Genomic DNA, 21,512 nt, shown 5'->3' with positions numbered 1-21,512 from the left:
CATCTCCAGAACTTTTTTTCATCTTCCTCCACATAAGGTTTGTACCCATTAAACAGTAACTCCCCATTCTCACCTCCTTGAGCCTCTGGTCACCTCGAATCTACTGCGTCTTATTGAATTTGCCTATTCTAGGGACTTCGTATAAGTGGAATCATACAATCTTTGTCCTCTTGTGTCCAGTTTATTTCACTTAGCATAGTGTTTTCAAGTTCATCCTTATTTTAGCATGGGTCAGAATTTCCTTCCTTTTAAAGGCTAACGTTCCATTGTATGGATGGACCATATTGTATGGATATAAACAAAACTACATTTTGTTTATCCATTCAGTCTTTGATGGACATTTGGGTTGCTTCCACCTTTTGGTTCTTGTGGATTATGCTGCTATGAATATGGGATGTACAATGTCTGTCTGAGTCCCTGCTTTCACCTCTTTTGGGTAGATCTGCAGAAGTGGGGTTGCTGGATGGTACGGCAATTCTCTGATTGGCTTTTTGAACCCTGGCCATGAGGGGGGGCTGCACTGCGTGGCACGTGGGATCTTAGTTCCTCGACCAGGGATCGAACCCATGTCCCCTGCAATGGAAGTGCAGAGTCTTAACCACTGGACTGCCAGGGAAGTGCCTGTACCCACTGATCTTTCTCACCCCAACCTCCCTGGCTGCTTCTTCTCTGCCTGCTGCTTCCTCCCTGTATCTTTCATATACCAGGGTCCCTCTTCTTCAGTCTCCGTCCAAAAAACCCACACCCCTGGCCCTGGCTGGTCCAGGTTCCCCTGGTTCTCCTATGACTTCAGCGGCAGCCTTCCCGAGATCACTCCAGTCCCATCTCTGGTGCCTTGGTAACCTCTGCCAATTCCTGTCTCCTCTGCCACGGCCCCAAAAGTTTCCTTGCCTCTCTGGTTTTCATCCTCCTATAAATATAAATACATCAGGACAGCCTCTTGGCCTGGGCCGGGCCCTCCCCACCCCCTCTCCTATCTGGCCTCCCTCACAGGAGGCAGAAGTGGGAACCCCGCCAGAGCTTTGGGTGGAAGGGGATGGTGGGCAGCTGTGGCAGGTACAGAGATGGAGGGGGGAGGGAGGGGGCTTTGTCCTTTGCTGGGGAACTTGTATCTTTCCTCCAACATTTCCTGGGTCAGAAATGGGAGCTGGCCCACTGAGGGCCTTCCCAGGCTTCTCCCTAAACATTTGTATGTTGGCCCTGATGCCCCAGAGAGGATACAGTAAATCCAGGTTCCCGCTCCCAGAACCCTGGGGAACCTTGAGGGATGGGTCCCCCCTCAATGGCAGACCCAGAGACGAGATGTCCCAGGAATCCCACTCTACCAAAGGGCTTGCTGCGTGCAGATTGAGATAGTACATGGATCCACGTTTTTAAAAAATGTAAATAGTTATTTATCTCCTTGTATATTAAGAAAAAATAGCACACCAAAGCAACTTCAAGCATATCATTTCTCTGGTTCCATTTCATCGTGTAAAAAGGGAATTGATTTCAAACAAAAGAGCAAATAAATAACAGGGACAGACAGTTTTCGGATGGCTGGAATGATAGAAAGGCCTTAGTCAAGGTTTGCATCCCTCGCGTGTCTTTTATTAGCTCAGTGTGACCTCAGGCAAGTTTCTAAACCTCTCTGGGCCTCAGTCTTCTCACCTCTAAAATGGGTGTGATGCTGCCTTCTTGTAGGATTGCTGGGCAGGTAGAATGAGATGACGCTTACACGTTGCAAGCCCTCGATCAATGGAAGTAGATATTGGTTGTTGCAACCATGGTTATTGTTTTTATACTTCAGGAGTCAGGGCCCTTCCTCTGGGCAAATTGATGACCCTTCCAGATGGAGCTAAGTAGAGTAGACTGACAACTAAGTCCAGCGATTATAATCAAGGATTAGTGAATGATCTAGAAAATGGGCTGGAGAAGAACTGAAGGGGGGCCCGCTGACCCTGTTTTAAGGGACAGGAATTCTGGTTTGGAGTTATCCTTAGAAAATCCCTTTTTTGTTATTATTTTAAGCCTAAATTTAATTTTTTTAAGTTTGAAAAATAAGATTTATTCTAAGCCAGATCATATAGAAAATTCCTTTTTAAGAAAAGGACAAACCCTGGGGTAATCATTGGTGTGCAAAATCTACTAAGGACAACTCAACTAGGACAGGTTAGACCATCTTTAGACAGTTTCCGTAACAAAATAAAACCCCAAAACCCTACTTCCAACCACATAAAATAGTGTCTATGTGACATGTAAATGATTTCTTGAGCTGGCTATATAGGTCAAGTTGCATATATTTTAAAATAATTTACATCTTATCAGTATATATATCTTTTTCAATGAAAAGTCCTACTGAGTGTTTTAAAAACAAAAAGACAGAAAGAAGGAAAGAAAGAAAGAAAGGAAGAAGAAGGGAAGAAAGGAAGGAAGGAAGGAAGAAATCAGGGAGGGTTTCCTGGAGGAAGTGACAGTGAGAGAAGCCCTGAGGAATGAGTAGGAGTTAGCTAGGTAGAGGCTCTGGGTGAGGGCATTCCAGGCCTTAAGAGAACAGGATGTTCAGAAGCCTGCTGGCTTGAGAGCTCACGGTGCTTCCCCCACAAACTGGCAAGATTTCCTTATGGCTGAAGGGGTTTGTGTTGGGGAGGGAATGGGGTTGGATCAGCAGGCCTGGTAGGCCAAGGAAGGATTTAATCTCTAAGTTCCAAACAATGGTGGTATGGAGGCCAGGGGGCTGTGATTTGCCTTCAGAAAGATTATGCAAGATGCAGAGCCCAGATAGGCTTGGACAGGGGCAGGGCTGTTGGAGCAGTGAAGACACTTGTGCAAATCACCTGGGTGAGCAATTACAGTGGCCTCCACCAGGGCAGTGGAGAAGGAAGGAGAGACATGGACAGAATTGAGGGTTGTACAGGTGAAGTGTTCACAGGGCTTGGGGAGGGAGGGGCAAGGCAAGGATGTTGCCTTCTGCTGCTTCCAGCTCTGGTGACCAACTAGATAAGGACACGGATGTGAGTGGCGGGGCTTATTTGGTGGTGGTGGGGTAGAGCCTCCCCGTATATACCCAGGGCTCCCTGCTTCTCCAGGTACACGCTTCCTCCATTGCCGTCCTATCTGCCCAATTGCCTGCAGCCCAGCGTTCCCATTCCAAGAGGTCCAGAGCCCTGGAAGGTCCAGAGCTGAACTTAAGTCCTGGTCTTGTCTTCATGTACCCTGAATTCTCCCTGACACCTAGGCCAATTCTTTCCCTGCTTGGACCCCAGTATGCTCTTCTGTAAAATGATAGGGGCAGACACACAGAACTTCCTACATGTGGTTTGACTGTAATGGACCCTCCTTCCTTAGTGTGGTGGGCGTTATAAAATGCCACCCAGACCCCCGCTTCAGTGAGGATGGGCTGCCCCAGGTGCTGGATGAGGGCTGCCAGCAGATGGCTGTCGGCTGTCAGTCTCCTTCTGGTAAGTCACGTCCCTTCCTGGGCAGTCCACAGGCCGCTACTGATTGATGTGGGGACGTAATGGCTTGGCCATCTCAGCCTGATTTAGGACCACTCTGCAGGGCTGTTCTAGCTCAGAGGTGCCCATGGGAGCTTTTTCTTCCTTTTTCATTGATTGTTCTACCCACCCATGCACCCATCTAGCCACCCTTCCCTCCTCCCTCCCTCCCTTCCCTCCATTCTTTCATCCATCCATCCATCCATCCATCTCTTCTGTCAATCCTTCCTTCCTTCCATCCATCGTCAACCCTCCCCTCTACTCATCCCACCCTCCCTCCGCTTGTTCCAGAAAGCATTCATTTCCTCCTCTGTAGAATGGGATAATAACTACTCTGCCATGTCTTGAGGAGCGTTCCCTGAAATTATGCACACAATGTTCCTGCAGGTGCTAAAAATGTGTACTTGCTGCCACAGGCGTCATCAGCTCCTGCCCGTCTCAGCAGTCAGACACATGCCTGCTCATCCCCCATGGCGGGGAAGTCTGGGTCCTCAGGCCTCCAGGGTCCACCGCTGCTCTTGGTGGCTGAGTCTGCAGCTCCAGAGTCAAAGGGCTGGACATATGGCTTGGGCTCAGAGCCTGTGGGGAAAGGAGGGACAAGGTGTCACGGCTGAGTGGGAGGCCTGAAGAGTCAGGGCCTGAGTGCCGCATCTGGGCCTCAGTTTTCTCATCTGTAAAATGGGATGGCAGGGGAGGATGGTCCCAATGATCTTTTTTTTTTCTTTGGCCACACCCTGTGGCTTGTGGGCTCTTAGTTCCCTGACCGGGGATCGAATCCAGGCCCTCGGCAGTGAAAGAGTGAGTCCTAACCACTGGACCGCCAGGGAATTCCCTCTTTAAGCCAACATACACGACACCACTCGACACCACTCGTGCTGAGCCTGGGACAGATATTTCTATTCAATCCCAGGGCTCTTTCTTCCTGAGCCACGGTCCCCTCGGAATGCTTCCCACTGCATCATTTGTGGAAGCCATCTCCAGCTGATCTGAGTTAGCTCATGAGAGGAAACCAATCTGTCAGGCCTGCCCTAGCAAAAAGCCCTCATTTGCTAGAATGGGTCCCTAAGACCAAATACAAGTACCCAGTGCCCACATTTAGAGGGTCTCTAATGGTAGAACTTCAGGCTGTCTCTGTCCCTATATTGTACTTTGAGTTCCAGGGACCCCTGGGTGGCGTGGTATAGAGGAGAAAACAAGGGGTTTGGGGCCACCCAGACTGTGTCCTTGCCTGGACCTGCCCCTAATGGCTGCAGACCTTTGGGGAAGTCACCTCTCTGAGGCTCAGTTTCTTCACCTGGAAGGTGGGTGTGATGGTGCCCACATTTCAGGGCCCGATCCTGGGGTGCTTGGTCACCTTCCTCGCCCTCCAGGTCAGGAGGGTGCCCTGGCTTGATCTTGGGCGTTGGATGGAGCCTTTTGCCGAGGGAGAAACAGGCACGCCCGACCCTCTCCCACTGCCCCTTACACTGCAGCTAGAGCGCATCACCCCTGCGTATCCGAATCCCCACGGAGGTTACCCACCACCTGCAGGAAGAAGGTCAAATGTCTTGGTCCAGCCACTGGTGTCCACCGGGATCTTCCTCCTGTGCCTTGTCCCTGCCGCTGCAGGACCCACTGCCTAAGAGCCCCCCATTCCTGTTGTAGGGCCACCTGCCTAAAGACCTCATCCTGTTCGCTCCAGAAACCTTCGTCCACGCCCCCATCTACGGTGCCTGTCTCCTGTGCATTGCACTACACAGCATTGCCTTGGTATCTGGACCCCCTTCACTCCTCCACACCCCCTGCAAAAACATCCTGGGTCCTGCTGCAACCAGGCAGCTGAGGGGAGAGTGCCTGGAGGTGAAGCTGGAGGATATGCGTGAAGGTGGAGGCGAGGAATCCGACGGAGGTGATACCCAGAGAGACTGACCAGCACGTTTGCGGTAAGAGCGATAGCAGCTTCAGAAAAGGCCAAGGTGGGGGTGGGGAGAGGGATGGCGATGCCTTTGGACAGTGGCAGTTAGGTCCTCATCCAGTCCTTAGCTTGGGTCCCCTGTGGCTGGGTGACCCCATGTCTCAGCTTGCTGGGGACAGTCCTGGTTTATGCTACTGAGTCAAGTAATGACTAACAGTAGCCCACTTTCACCCTCCAAAGGGTACAGGTGGGGCGATCTATTTTGTGACCACTCTGCCTATAACCGTTGCAGATGGCAGAGGGGAAGGGGTGACGCTGTCCTTTTCTATCCCAACATGGGGTGAGCTGTCTGTACCCACTTATGTTCCCTCTCCTCCCAGCTGTGTAAATACAAACACTGCCCCAAGTTTTGGGGGTGCTGACAGTTGTATAATTTGGGGAGCCTTCTTTAAGAAAACAAATACAAAATTGTGAATGCAAAATTGCTGGGGCTTTTGGAAGGTAAAAAGAACAGCAGAAAATAGCCAAGGCAGAAATAAACACATTTCATAAACAGATGAATGAAAAGGTATCACATGGGCATAAAAAACTCAAGGCGTCTGGAAAACATTTTGGCAATTCTTCAAAAAATTAAGCATAGAGTTGCCATACGACCCAGCCATTCCACTCCTAGGTCTATACCCAAGAGAATGGAAAACATAGATCCACCCAAAAGCTTGTACATGACAGTTCACGGCAGTATTATTCTCAATAGCCAAAAGGTGGAAACAACCCAAATGTCTGTAAACAGATGAATGGATACACAAAATGTGGTCCATCCATACAGTGGAATATTATTCAGTCATAATAAGGAATGGAGTCCTGGGAGTTCCCTGGCTGTCCAGTGGTTAGGACAGGACTTGCGCTTTCGCTGCCAAAGGCCTGGGGTTCAATCCCTGGTTGGGGAGCTAAGACCCCACAAGCCGCACAGCACAGCAAAAAAAAAAAAAAGAAGGAATGGAGTTCTGACACCTGCTATACCATGAATGAACCTTAAAGACATGATGTGACATCACAGAAGTCAGCCACCAAAGACCACATACTATGTGATTCCATTTATATGAAATGTTCAGAATGGGTGAATCCATAGAGGCAGAAAATAGATTAATGATTGTCTAAGGCTGGGGAGAAATGGGAAACTTTGGGGTATGCCTAAAGGATACAGATTTCTTTTGGGGGTGATGAAAATGTTCTAAAATGGATTGTGGTGGTGGTTGCACAGCACACGGCTTGTGGGATCTCAGTTCCCTGATCAGGGATGGAACCCGGACCTGGCAGTGAAAGCGAAAGCACCAAGTCCTAACCACCGAACCGCCAGGGAATTCCCATCACTGCGAATATTCTAGAAACCATCACTACTTCCCCAGCTACTCTCCCAGCCTGGTTGAGGGCCTCTGTTCTGCTGCCCTCATTCAAACTTGCATCTCCCGTGAGGCAGCTTCTATGACTCAGGGAGATATAGGACACGACAAGCAGCCTGTGAAGGACGAGAAAAGCCAGATGCGGGGTTGGGTCCTGGAGGCTGATGGGAGCTTGCAAGGGGAGGGGGAGCCGCCTGGAGGAGCCACCCCATCCCTCAGCCAAGGCCCCAGGGGGTCTCAGGAGAGGATGCAGGGTCTGCCTGCTTCCCTGGGCAGGGACCTCACAGAGGCCTGAGGCCTCCTGCAGCCTGTAGAGGCCGAAGGCAGAACCTTATGCCTTGCATCTGTGACCCTAAGAGTCTGGGATCCAAAGGCTAAAGGTGAAAGGCCAGGGCTGAGTTTATTCTTTGCATGGAAGTTTCTGACCCAGGAACAGGCCTGGCTTGACCCTGATGACAGACTCCATTCTGATCCCAGTGTCACATGTTGAGCCTCAAACTTTGTGTCACAGACTGAGCCCCTAACCCAGTGTCATAGACTGAACGTCAACCTGATGTCACTGACGGAGCCCTGACTTTGGTGTCATGGACTGACTCCTGATCCTGGTGTCATGGGTTGAGCCCTGATCCTGGTGTCATGGACTGAGCCCTGATCCTGGTGTCATGGACTGAGCCCTGATCCTGGTGTCATGGACTGAGCCCTGATCCTGGTGTCATGGACTGAGCCCTGATCCTGGTGCCATGGACAGACTCCTGATCCTGGTGTCATGGACTGAGCCCTGATCCTGGTGTCATGGACTGAGCCCTGATCCTGGTGTCATGGACTGACTCCTGATCCTGGTGTCATGGACTGAGCCCTGATCCTGGTGTCATGGACTGAGCCCTGATCCTGGTGTCATGGACTGACTCCTGATCCTGGTGTCATGGAATGAGTCCTGATCCTGGTGTCATAGACTGGGTTCCATTCCTAGAGCCACAATCTGAACCCCAACCCTCATCACGTGCTGAACCCTGACCCCAGGTACAGACTGAGCCTTAGTTCTGGTGACAGATTATCTCCTCCAAGCTCCAGACTTTGTCTCCAACGGCCTCTGCCTTTGTCTCCAGTGGTGACTGTCTGATATTCCCACCCGCGCTCCAATCTCAAGTTGTCAAGGCCAAACTCCTTGTTTTCCTTCCTCCTTCTGTGTCCCCATATCAGTGTGACTGCACCGTCTTCCCAGTGACCCTGCCAGAGACCCGGAGATGAGCCTTGCCTCCTTACTACCCCGCAGGACACAAAGCCCTGTCAATTTCACCTCCACGACATTTCTCTACTCCATCCTCTTTTCTTTTTGCCTCTGCTACTATCTTAATGTCAGCCTCCATTATAGCTCTTTCTACACAACCACAACTCTTGTCGGGATTTTCCTGCACAAACAATTGCCAACCACAATTGGCTTCTTCTGTCGCAGTAGCTGGTATGTCTTCTTGGCATGACATTTCAGAGAGTCACCCCCCTTCCTCTGGTCCTTACCCCTGGACTCCCCTTAGAATGACATTCGAGCCCTTTTCAGTCTACCCTCTCAACTCCCCCCACACACCTGAGCCCCTAACTCAGTATTCTCCTGTGTGCCTCTGTGCTGTTCCCACCACCCTTTTCCACTCTTCCTGCCTTGGCAACCGAGGACTTTTTCTCTAATCCTCTGCAGACCGTCTTAGCCAGAGGACTTTGGATTCGTCCGCACCACTTTTCTACTCCCTGTTGTACTTTAACTGGCTTACTTGTTCGCTTCTAGACCAGGAGTTTCACAGGCCAAATCTGACTCAACACCTGATTTTGTAAATAAAGTTTTAATAGCACACGGCCACACCCATTCGTGTCCGTATCGTCTGACTGCTTTCATGCTACAACTGCCGAGTTCAGTAGTTGTATCAGAGACCATATGACCTGCAAATCTGAAGACACTTACTCTCTGGCCTTTTACAGAAAAAGTTTGCTGTCCCCCGCTCCAGATCGTGAGGCAAGTTCTGGATCCAACCCACTTTTACACCCCCCAAGTCCCAAGTGGTAAAATCTTACGTGTGTGGATCCGTTCCAATATGCCTTGTCTTGTGCTAAGCCTGTCATGTTCTTTGCATTCTTCTATCCTCACAACAGCCCTCTGAGTCCCCACATTATGGAAGGGGAAACTGAGGCTCAGAGAGATGTACCGACTCATCCAAGGTCATACTGGACTGGCAAGAGGCAGAGTTGGGATGTGAACCCAGGTATTTCTTGCTCCAAAGCAAGGGCTCACAACCACAGAGCTATCCTGTGGTGAGCAGATGAACGGATAGATGGGTGAATATATGGTTGGATGGAAGCGTGGATGGTTGTACGGACGAATGAATGAATTGTTGAATAGATGGACGAGTGGTTGGATAGTTGGCTAGCTGGCTGCCTGGCTGAAGGGAAAGTTGTCTGGCTGGGTGGTTGGATGAATGGATGGTTAAATAAATGGATGGATGGGTGGTTAGATGGAGGGGTGGATGCATCGATGCGTGGATGGATAGTTGGGTGGCTGGCTGGTTGGATGGATGGATGAGTAGATATTTAGGTGGATGAATAGGTGGGTGGTTAGATGGATGGACGGTTAGATGGATGGATGGGTGGATGGATGGATGAGTAGATATTTAGGTGGATGAATAGGTGGGTGGTTAGATGGATGGATGGTTAGATGGATGGATGGGTGGATGGATGGATGAGTAGATATTTAGGTGGATGAATAGGTGGGTGGTTAGATGGATGGATGGTTAGATGGATGGATGGGTGGATGGATGGATGGATAGTTGACTGTCTGTCTGGTTGAACAGATGAATGGGTAGGTGGTTGGATGGATGGACGAGTAGATGGACGAATGGATGTATGTATGTGTGGATGCAGGGATGGATGAATGGGTGGATGGTTGGGATAAGTGGTGTGTCAGTGTCCAGTGGCAGTGATGCATTACTTGGTATTCTGAGGGGATGAAGAGGGGAGAAACGTAGATAGAAAGAGGCAGAATTGTGGCAGAGAAGCCAGGCAAGAAGGAAACCAAGTTGAGACACAGAATGCACACATTATATATACACTTATTATGTACTAGGGAATGAGTGAAAAAGTATGGCCGAAATGGGTAATTGAGCAACTGAGTGGAAGGGCCAGTGGGGCTCTGCCCCAGGGAACTTCCTGCAGGTCCCATCCCCACTTCCATAGTCTTGTCTGCCTCTCCAAATCCACTCCATTATTTTCCCAGGAGGTCCCATCTGGTGCCCAGACAGCCAGTTACAGAGGTTAAGAAGGGCACAGAAAGGCGAAAGAATGAAAGGACTCGGTTAGGGAGTCCCTCTCTGCGCCCCACCCCCATGCTTCTCGCCTAGGAGCCGCCTCTCAGCCTGTATTCAAGTTCTAGGCAGCCTCTTCCAACAGCAGCCCCTGCAGCATCAGCCATAAAAGGGTTTAAGAGTTACCACTGGTTCCCACAGCTCACTCCCCAACCCGTCGGCCTATAGGTCACAGCTTCAACCTTCCCGGGCAGGGAGACAGGGTGGGCTGGGCGGCCAAGAGTGGGTAGACCTTCGTAAGGATCTGGGTCCCAGGTGGGATCCGTGGCTGATTCCCTAATTCTCTAACATTACCATCCACTGGTGGATTAAAAAACCCTCCCCAAGCCCTCCAGCCGCCCACACTGGTAGCTTTGTTCACTGGTCAGAACACACCACAGAGGTAGCCTTGAGACACACCTGGTTTCAGATCCTGGCTCCCTCAGCATGTACTTGTGTGTGACCCTGAGATCATCACTCCTCCGTTCTGAGCTGAACCTCGCAAGGGCTCAGTAACTGACAGCAATTTCCACCATTATGACTGCTCTTCCGTTGCATCTCAGTCCGCACGCCACCGTCTCCCTCCCCAGCCCCAGCCTCCAAGTCCCCCGATATTCTCAATAGTCCAGTCTCCTCCAGCACGGTGCCTGGCGCACGACAGGTCCTCAACCAGAGCGTATGTAATCAACAAGCTAATGAATCTTCTTATTGACTGCTCTCCTGCATGGAAACTCATTCATGAACAGGTACTCGGCTTATGCAGGGGGTACAGGGGGCTCCTATCATGCTATCCCCCGTGCCCCATAGCCTTGGACACCATCTGGCTATCTTCCAGGACTAAACTCCTGCCGAGATTTAAGAAATGCCTTTTTGCAAAAGCAGTTCACCCAGACCTTGGGGGATATGATACAAGGGTCTCTCCAGCTGCCACGTAGTAAACTGAAGTCCTGGGACCCAGGGGGCTACCAGCCAATGTGTGTGTGTGTGTGTGTGTGTGTGTGTGTGTGTGTGTGTGTGTGTTCTAGGGAGGTGTCTACCAGAATTTCTGGAAGTCTCAAACCTCCTTCCTTTTGCTGCCTCTCTGAACCTCTGTCCTGCAGCCATCCGGGAACATGTCGCGTCAGGAACCCCCAGGAAGCCACCAGGCTACCCCAGTTCTAGGCTGGATTCTCCTTCTACAGATTTATCTCCTAAGACACGTTCCTGGCTGAGCCTGGGGACATGTTTCCTCTGAGACAAGAGGGACCCCACAAGTCTGTGATGTTCTTTTGGGGTCCCAGGGAACCAGAGATCATGAAATTTGGGGCTGGTTCAGGCAGACTCTGTGCCCCTGGGCTGAGGAAAGGCTTGGGGTGGGATGGTTGGGCAGGCTGTCCAGGGAGCCCTGCCTGGGTGGCCGGTACCCACTGCTCACTGCCTGCCCCCTTACCTCTCTTGAAGGCCCACCGCTTCAGCCAGAGCTTGGAGAGGGCCGGCCAGGAGTGGTTGAGCGCTGAGCTAGCCATGGGGGCCGTGTGTGCGAGTATGTGAGTGAACAGCAGGATGAAGAAGGCGATCGGCTGGGAATATCTGCCAGGACGGGGCTGCCAGCAAGAGGGGCGGAGCCTGTCTGCAGGGGCTGCCAGATACATCAGCTGATGGGAGCTTGGGGCTGGGGCAGGGGGGGCCCCAGGGACTCCAGCCTTGGAGGAGGCCAAGTCCTTAGTACTAACCCCCACCTCCCCTGCCCTATAAGCTTTTCACCCTGGCTGGACAAGACATTCCCAGGAGGAGCTGAAGGGTGCAGTGAGGGGTCCTCAGGAAACAAGTATAGACTGGGTCCTGAGGTGGACCTGGGTATGCGTGAATGTCTGAGCGTTTGTGTGTGTGTGTGTGTTTCATTGTCTCTGTGCTTCTGACAGTGTATTTGTGTGTTAGCACAGAGTGCGTGTTTTCAAGTCTTGAGTGTCAACTTGTCTATGGGGGGGTGTGTATATAAGCATTTTAGGGGTTTTTCCCCCGGTTTCATTGCGACATAATTGACATACAGCACCGTATAAGTTGAAGGTGTAGAGCATAACGACTTGACTTACATATGTGGTGCAATGATTACTACAGTAAGTGTAGTTAACTCCCATCATCTCATACAGATACCAAAAAAAACAAAAAAGAGAGAAAATAATGTTTTGTTGCTGTTGTTCTGAGGAGAACTCTTAGGATTTACTGTCTTAGCAACTTTCAAACACGCCATGCAGCAGTGTAAACTATAGTCACTATGCTGTACATTACATCCCCAGGACTTATCTATCTTGTAACTAGAAGTTGATACATTTTGACCCTCTTTATCCAATTCCCCCACCCCCACCCCCTGCCTCTGATAACCACAATTCTGATCTCTTTTTCTATGAGTTTGGTGGTGGTGTTTTTTTTTAATTTAATTAATTAATTAGTTTATTTATTTATTTTTGGCTGTGTTGGGTCTTCGTTGCTGTGTGCGGGCTTTCTCTAGTGGCGAGTGGGGGCTACTCTTGGTTGCGGTGCGCGGGCTTCTCATTGCGGTGGCTTCTCTTGTTGCAGAGCATGGGCTGTAGGTGCATGGGCTTCAGTAGTTGTGGCGCATGGGCTCAGTAGTTGTGGCTCGTGAGCTCTAGAGTGCAGGCTCAGTAGTTGTGGCCTACGGGCTTGGTTGCTCCGTGGCATGTGGGATCTTCCCAGATCAGGGCTCGAACCCGTGTCCCCTGCATTGGCAGGTGGATTCTTAACCACTGTGCCACCAGGGAAGTCCCTGGTGGTGGTGGTTTTTTTTAGATTCCACATCTAAATGAGATCACACAGTATTTGTCTTTCTCTGTCTGACTTATTTCACTTAGCATAATGCCCTCAAAGTCTATCCATGTTGTTACAAATGGCAAGATTCCCTTCCTTTTTTTTTTTTTTTCCTTCCTTTTTTTATGGCTGAATAATATTATCCACGCAGTTTTAAAAATCTCTGTGATCGTGTGTGTGTGTGTGTGTGTGTGTGTGTGTGTGTGTCTGTGTGTGTATCTGAATGCCCATCAGTATCTGTGGGGTTGGATCTACATGACTCATCTGGGACTTGGGGAGATCTGAATCCGGTATTTGTGGGGGTTTTTGTATCTGCCTGGGTTTCTTTGTGTCTACTTTTGTGTCTTTATCTCTGTGTGCATCTGTGTGGGTGACAGCCAGCGCCTGTCTGTACAAGTGCTGCCGCCTGGTGGCGGAAGCCTCCTTACTTGCATTTTCACTAATGTCTGAAAAATTCCTGGCTGTCCCTTCTCTCTTCAGTGACCTCTCAGCCTCCACCCTCCCTTCTCAAAGGGTTAGCCACAAGTCTGTCTTTACCTATACATACCTACTCGACTTCATCATCCACTGAAGTCTTTTTTTTTTTTTTTTTTTTTTTTGCGGTACGTGGGCCTCTCACTGTCGCGGCTCCTCCCGTTGCGGAGCACAGGCTCCGGACGCGCAGGCTCAGCGGCCATGGCTCACGGGCCCAGCCGCTCCGCGGCATGTGGGATCTTCCCGGACCGGGGCACGAACCCGTGTCCCCTGCATCGGCAGGCGGACTCCCAACCACTGCGCCACCAGGGAAGCCCCACTGAAGTCTTATTTCCATCCCCTCCAGTCTTTTAGCTCTCCCTGGGGCTAAATCTAATGGGCGCTTTTCAGTTTCCCCTTTACTGGACAAGTATGACCACTTTCTTCTTGAAATCCATTCCTCTCATGCCTTTTCTTCTTCTGTCTGCTCCTTCTCAGTATCCCTTCCTGACTCGGCTCCTCTTCCTTTCTCTGCCTGACCTTTAAACTCTGTGTTCCCAGGGCTCTGTCCTTAGCCACTTCATGGTCTCCCCACTGGCCTTGATGACCCCATCTGCACCTCTCTCATCACTTCCGCTATCCTATTATGAGTAGGTGGCCTCCACATCTTTCACTCACAAAAAGACATAAAGACACACACTCTATACACCAACACCATCCGATACACTTCCCAGTGCATGTAGACAATGGCAAACATACACACGCTAATAGTCAGACATACGTTCACACACACACAATTATACACAAACAGCCACATACATACATAGAAATCCAGATACCGGCTCAGGGAGAGTTAAAAAATCACCTACTCTGCTGTGCTCCAGGGTTCAATTCCTCATCTCCCACCATATACTTTTCCCTGGACAGACTACAAATGCCTCTTGGATCTTCCAGACCTTTGGGTGGAGAGCAGATATGAGAACTTCAGGGAAATTAAAAGCAGTGAGAAGCCAGGAGGGACCTCCATCGAACTGATGGCAACAAAGACAGGGACCCAGGAGCCCAGGAACAGAGAAACGCAGCGAGTCAAACACAGCCGTGGAGGCTTGATAAAAATCTTGTGTTAAAAATACAACAGGGGCTTCCCTGGTGGCGCAGTGGTTGAGGGTCCGCCTGCCGATGCGGGGGACGCGGGTTCGTGCCCCGGTCTGGGAGGATCCCACGTGCCGCGGAGCGGCTGGGCCCGTGAGCCATGGCCGCTGAGCCTGCGCGTCCGGAGCCTGTCCTCCGCGACGGGAGAGGCCACAGCAGTGAGAGGCCCGCGTAACGCATTAAAAAAAAAAAAAAAAAAAAAAAAAAAAATACAACAGGGATACCTATTTCTAACGATGGCAGGCTACCTTATTGCAGATTTACCTTTCCACCAGGGTAAATCCAGCTAAAAAATCTGGATAAAATCAGAAGAAGAAAAAAAAAAAACACCTTCAATTTGAAGGCATTGGCAGCCAAGGTTTGAGGTGTCAGAATCCTAGAGAGGTGAGGTAGACATAATGCAATGCTGGGTGGGTTTTTTTTTCCTTACAAGCGAATTGTTGATATAAATGCAGTTCTTAAGTGTGAAGCAGACCAGAAAGGGGCTGAGAAACTGAGTGTAACTTCTGGCGATCTTCTGGGGCTGGAGAAATGGACGTTGGGAATTCAGGGCTCACAAAGAGGAGAGAGCTGGGGTCACCAAAGACTATACCCTAGGAGCAAGGGGAGACCAGAAATGGACCAACCTTCACCCAGACCAAAATAGCTTCAAGTCAGTTTAATCCCTGATTAAAGTCACCTGCCTTTACTTTCACTCCCTTCCAGAAGCAAAAAGTAAAACCTCTCTGGAGGGAAATAACACCATGAAGAACCACCAATGATATCTACAGTTTTTCATAAACGTTATCAGGCATTCAATAAAGATTGAAGCGCAGCAGAAGATAGAATCTCGTGACCTAAAATCAGAAGAAAAACCGACAATAGCAACAGACCCATAGAAGATACAGATACTGCAGTGAAAAGTACAGCAGAATGTGGCACAGGGATGGGGTTGGTCTGGTGTAAAACATCACGGGGAAGGGATATTTCCAAGTATCCTCTCCACGGGCAGTATCAAGGGTACCCACTTAGGGGAAAGTTCTGATATACAACCATCCCTCGGTACCTGCATGGGATTGGTTCCAGGACCTGCGGTGAATACCAAAATCCTCAGATCTTCAAGTCCCATAGCTGGCCCTCCGCATCTACGGATTCAACCAACCGCAGGTCATAAACATAGCACATGCTCCGCAGTTAATTGAATCCACAGGTGCAGAACCTGTAGATACGGAGGGTTGACTATGTAGTGAGTAGAAGTGGGAGGTGACTTCTACTGTGGTTAACCCCCCGATTTCTCTTATTTCACCAGGGCCAGAGTTGACCATGGTGTTGCTTGAGTCCTAGGTTAGGAACCAGTGGTTCCCACCTTGCGCTGTCGAGCTGATTGTGATGTTGTGGGGAGGGGAGGAAGGCTGGGTGGATTTGCATGTGTGGGAGTCATTAGAGGCAGAGGGCCAAGTGACCTTGAATGGCTCAGGTTAAAGTGTTCTGATTTTATTGTGTGCCTGTGCCAGAAGGAGGCTCTGATGGCATTTACCACTTGGATTGCCTCCTCTAACCTGACGCTAGTTCCTGTGAGTTGTAAATAGCCCCTTGGCCTGCCAAAGGGTGGTCTTCTGGTCCTGGATGGTAATAGTAGAAAGAGCTGGTGGAGAGTTTGAATGGAGGTGCAGGGTATGGAATGTGTTCCATCTTTTTTCTTAAAGATTCTCTTTTTGACGTGGACAATTTTCTAATTTTTTAAAATTTTATTATTATTTCTTTTTTTTTTTTTTTTTTTTTTTGCCGTACGCGGGCCTCTCACTGTTGTGGCCTCTCCTGTTGCGGATCACAGGCTCCAGACGCGCAGGCTCAGCGGCCATGGCTCACGGGCCCAGCCGCTCCGCGGCATGTGGGATCTTCCCAGACCGTGGCACGAACCCGTGTCCCCTGCATCGGCAGGCGGACTCTCAACCACTGCGCCACCAGGGAAGCCCTATTATTATTATTTTAAAATTTATTTTATTTACTTTTGGCCGCATTGGGTCTTCGTTGCTGCGTGCGGGCTTTCTCTAGTTGCGGCGAGCGAGGGCTACTCTTTGTTGTGGTGCGCGGACTTCTTATTGCAGTGGCTTCTCTTGTTGAGGAGCACGGGCTCTAGGTGTGTGGACTTCAGTAGTTGTGGCGCACGGGCTTAGCTGCTCTGCGGCATGTGGGATCTTCCTGGACCAAGGATCAAACCCGTGTCCTCTGCATTGGCAGGTGGACTGTTAACCACTGCACCACCAGGGAAGTCCCTGGACCATTTTTTTTTAAAGTCTTTATTGAATTTGCTACAATATTGCTTCTGTTCTATGTTTTTGGCTTTTTGGCCACGAGGTATGTGGGATCTCAGCTCCTGACCAGGGACTAGAACCCATACCCACCCCCAGCATCGGAAGGCGAAGTCTTAACCACTAGACCACCAGGGAAGTCCCAGAATGTGTTCTATCTTTATCGAAGTATCTGCCATCTTGGCAAGGATAGCCTCCATATTGGTGAGGGCATCTGTCATCTTGGTGAGAGTCTCCGCCATTTTAGTGAGGTCTTTTACCATCTTGTTGATGGGGACTGCCATCTTGGTAAGGGTACCCTTGGTAAGAGTACTCTCTTGACACAACGGTGTCCTGACCCCTAGAAAGGGCAGATTCCAGGGAAGCCTCCATGACAGTGTCCCATGAATCCATTAGTGAACCCAGCAGAGATTGGCTGAGGCAAGAAGAACCACGCAGCTGACCCAACAAATCACGAGCTAAACAATTGGATGAAATCAGTCAAAAGATACAAACTTCAGCTGTAAGATGAATCAGTACTACTAGGGATGTAATGTACAACATGATAAATACAATGAACACTGTTGTACGTTATACATGGAAGCTGTCAAGAGAGTAAATCCTAAGCATTCTCATCACAAAAAAATTATTTTTCTATTTCTTTTTTTTTTTTTTTTGCGGTACGCGGGCCTCTCACCGCTGTGGCCTCTCCCGTTGCGGAGCACAGGCTCACGGACGCGCAGGCTCAGCGGCCATGGCTCACGGGCCCAGCCGCTCCGCGGCGTGTGGGATCTTCCCAGACCGGGGCACGAACCCGTGTGCCCTGCATCGGCAGGCGGACTCTCAACCACTGCGCCACCAGAGAAGCCCCTTGTTTTTCTATTTCTTTAACTTTGTATTTGTATGAGATGATGGATTCTCACTAAACGTATTGTGAAAATCATTTCATAATGTATGTAAGTCAAATCATTATGCTGTACATCTTAAACATAGACAGGGCTGTATGTTAATTATGTCTCAGTAAAACTGGAAGAAAAAAAGTCAGGAACTTGGGAGTTCCCTCGTGGTTTACTGGTTAGGATTCCGGGCTTTCACTGCAGTGGTCCAGGGTTCAATCCCTGGTCGGGGAACTGAGATCTCACAAGCTGCATGGCATGGCAAGAAACCAAAAAACCAAAAAAAAAAAAAAACCCATGAGCTAAATAAGTCGCTATTGTTTGAAGCTACTATGTTTTGGGGGTGCCATGCAGGGTGCTGTGGTTATTCCCTGTTGCATAACCAATCACCCCCAAACCTAGTGGATTAAAACAACAACAATCATTTATTATTTCTCAAGGTTTCCATGGAACAGGAATTTAGAAGTAAGTGGCCTGACTGGGTGGTTTTTGGTGTGGGGTCATCCATGAGATCCTAGCCAGACATGGGCTGGGGCTAGGCCATCAAGAAGGCATCTTTGCTCACACAGTTGGGAAAACTCAAAGAGCTGGGGTTCCATGGGCATCTCTTTTCGTCTCTATGTGGTCTTTTCTCATAGTCTCTTCTGCATGTCATCCTCAGGGAAGCCAGATTTCTCACTTGGAGGCTCAGGGCTCCCAAGGGGAGAGAGAGAGAGAGAGAGAGAGACAGAGACAGAGAGAGAGAGAGAGAGAGAGAGAGAGCTATAGCCAGTTATAATTGGCCTTGTCTTTTACGATCTCGCATTGCTTCTGCTAGACTTTATTAGTTGAGGGACCCATGAAGGTCTGCCCAAGTCCAGGCACAAGGGACTCCACCTTGATTCCACCTCTTGATGTGGAGAGGCGAGATTCTGGAAGAGCATGTGGGCCTGGAGTCCATGTGGGCAGGTGTAGGGACAGGTTAAGATGATGGGTATTGGGAGGGGGTGCCAACTAGGGGGCCAGCTGTGTGGGTCACGCCAGTCTAAAGGCCAGGGATGAAGTAACAGCAACCCAAGCCAACATTTAACAAGAGCTTGTGTTGTGCCAGGCTCCAGTCCAAAGGTTTTACATCAACAGCTCATTTAGTCTTCTCAGCCACTCTATGGTGGGATGATGGTAGTGACACTTCCATCACTCCCATTGTCCAAATGAGGAAACCGAGACACAAGGAGGGTAAGTAACAAACATCTTAAACACAGCTTCTTCTCAAATCACCTCCATCCCCTCATTCGAGTGGAAATCAGCACCGTGTCCTGGATTCCCTCTTAGCCTGAACCCCATCTAGAGCCACCAAATGGTCCCCAAGTCCTGTCCCTGGTCCTCCTCCTGCATCTGTATCCTTCTTGCCCTGACCTAGTCCAGCCACCTTCATCTCCTGAGAGGGTCTCCCTACCCCCAGTATATCCCCTTCCACTCAGTTGCTTCTCCATGGAGGTGTGGTCCCAAGGGATCTTCTAAAATGAACCTCACTGCTGTGTTCCGATGCTTCTGTGGATGCTAAAACCCCACCCCTCTTGAGGAAGAGCCCACCTCAAGCAGAGTCCAAGGAGGTGGTTGCCATGTTTTTTACAAGTCTACCCCACATACTTGATAGAGATTGAGACCCACCATTAGTCCCTCTTTCTAGGTGTGGCACAGAAAGTTCCTGAGGTTGCACACTTGTGGCATGGGCAGGGATTGCTCAGGGAAGCCAGGTTTGGGGACAGAGACAGAATAAGAGAGAACAGGCAAGGCTGACAATGTTTCAGAGCACCTACTGCATGCCAGGCACTGTGCCATGATTTCACATGCAAGGTCTACAACGACCCTTTTACAGAGGAACAAACGGAAGCCCAGAGTGGTGACAGTGATGTCCTGACCAACACCCACTCCCTGGGATGTGAAACTTACATGTCAGAGACCTGCCCCAGACTATAACTGATGGGAAAAGTGGAGCTCCAGGGAGGATTTTAATTCACTGTTAAAGGCAAAGAAAGATTCGATTTTGTGATGGAGCTCCTCCGCCGTTTAAGTCAGTATTGAGTGCTGTGTCAGGGGCTGGGGGGCCAGGGTGCATGCGGGGAATGTCCCAGACTAGATACACTGATGGGTTTGCAGTTGACATTCCACTGGTGCTTCAAGGTCCAGTGAAAAAGCCTGCCTCTGCCAGGAAGCCTTCCCACAGGGACTCACTTGCGGTGGTGGCCAGAGAGCTCAAAGGTGGCTGGGAGTAGGGACGGCATTCCCTTGGCTGTCACTGATTGTCAAACCCTTTCCTTAGAACCGCGGGTGACCCAGCCAGTGGAATTCTCCGTGGAGAGTCCACTCTCTGAGTGCGGGCTTCAGGGCCTTCCCCGATGTGCCCCCTAGGCTAACCCCACCAGCTCCATCGTCCTTGGCCCCAGCCGTCCAGTCCAATTCACCCTCTCCTGGCTGTTCCTGGGCCACCTTCCCTGACCCCAGAGTGCCTGAAACCCGCCTGATGGCCTTGTTGGCAACCAGGGCAGGGAGGAAGCTGCAGGCCTGGGTGTGCCCTGCAGAAACCACAACCTTCCCCACTCTACCTCGCCCCACCCCAGGCAGCCGGGTGAGTGAGACTCCCCTCGGTGGGCCACCGGGAGGGCTCCAACCAGGAGGGCTGCCCGGGGGGAGGGTCCTCCTTCTTGGATGACCTTGGAAGATCAGGGTGAGGCTGTCCTCAGGACTGGCTCTCAGACCTCAGTCTTAAGCGGGAATTTGTTTTGAATGTCAAACTCCCCAGCGCCACTCTTCGGATTCTGTTTCAGGGAGATCTGTGACCTCTCTCTTCACGCCAAATCTCTAGTTTAAGAAGCAAAGCGCCCCTGGAGACTCTGCCACAGGGAGCCTAATCCACCAACCCCCCCACCCCCCCCCACCCACCATTCATCCCCTGTCCCTTGTTCCCTGTGCAGACTTTGGTTACAAGGGGCTCCATCTTTCTGTCTGGCTTTGTTGCCCATCATGGACCCCACCCCCCTGAGGTATAAGTTCTTGCGACCACAGACTTTTGCAGAAGAGAAAGCAGCCTCCCCCTACCCACTCGGGAAGTGGGCTGACCGGAAGGTGGACAGAAATCGTGGATGGTCTGTCTGCGGCCCCTCAGGCCTCCCCCGCAGACCCCACTGCCGCTCTGTCCCCGTTGGTCCACCTGTCCCCCACTCCCCAGTGATGGTCACTCACCAGATGGAGCCTTGCCCTCACTGCTGTGGGTATCCAGCTTGGCTACAAGCTCCTGCATCCTCCAGGATCCATGGCTTGGGCTTTGATCCTTGGGGGGAGCATCTGTGGGCCAGAGCCCAGGGTAAACCGCAGGGTGACCCAACTCTGCCCTAACTTCCTCTTCCACAATTGCCGCCTGCCTGGCGGGCGCCTCCATTCCCAGCGGGGGGCTGAGGCCGGGGTCTGCGTACAGCACAGGACTGGTTTTAGAAGAGGGAGCCCTCCTCTTTCGCCCAGACCTGTGCATGCAGGTGTCTCGAGGAGCTGGGGTAGGGGACGGGGCGGGGGGTGGGGGGGAGCCTCAGAACCCTCCCCCCACCCAGACAACTTCCTGCGGAACCAACTGCCGAAGAGGTACGGGGTGCTGGGGCCTCACCCGAGCACGTGGGTACACACACAGAGATGCACGGGGACACACCAGTCATGTGGATTCACGGAGACACAGGCACTCGTGCACACCCATGAACAGGCACTGGCGTGTGGGCACGCACAAGGTTCCATGGGGCACATGGGTCCCCACGGTGTGTTGGTAAAGGGTTAACAACCACCTCTCTTGACCACACACAGAAAAAGAGCCATGAT

The 21,512-nt window shown here is 50.7% G+C and overlaps 1 protein-coding gene across 1 annotated transcript in view; it reads right to left on the bottom strand.

Annotated features, from left to right (window-relative positions):
* Positions 1-21,191, bottom strand: part of ARHGEF18 (Rho/Rac guanine nucleotide exchange factor 18) — a 95,826-nt gene extending 74,635 nt beyond the window's left edge. Inside the window, 2 exon segments of the mRNA XM_032628198.1 lie at positions 3,934-4,055; positions 20,892-21,191. Coding sequence (XP_032484089.1) covers positions 3,934-4,055; positions 20,892-21,177 — 408 coding nt within the window. The 5' untranslated portion in view covers positions 21,178-21,191.
* Between the last annotated feature and the right edge of the window lie 321 nt (positions 21,192-21,512).

This window comes from Phocoena sinus, chromosome 3, assembly GCF_008692025.1.
Source record: "Phocoena sinus isolate mPhoSin1 chromosome 3, mPhoSin1.pri, whole genome shotgun sequence".
NCBI lineage: Eukaryota > Metazoa > Chordata > Mammalia > Artiodactyla > Phocoenidae > Phocoena > Phocoena sinus.
This window is presented reverse-complemented; position numbering and strand designations above follow the sequence as displayed.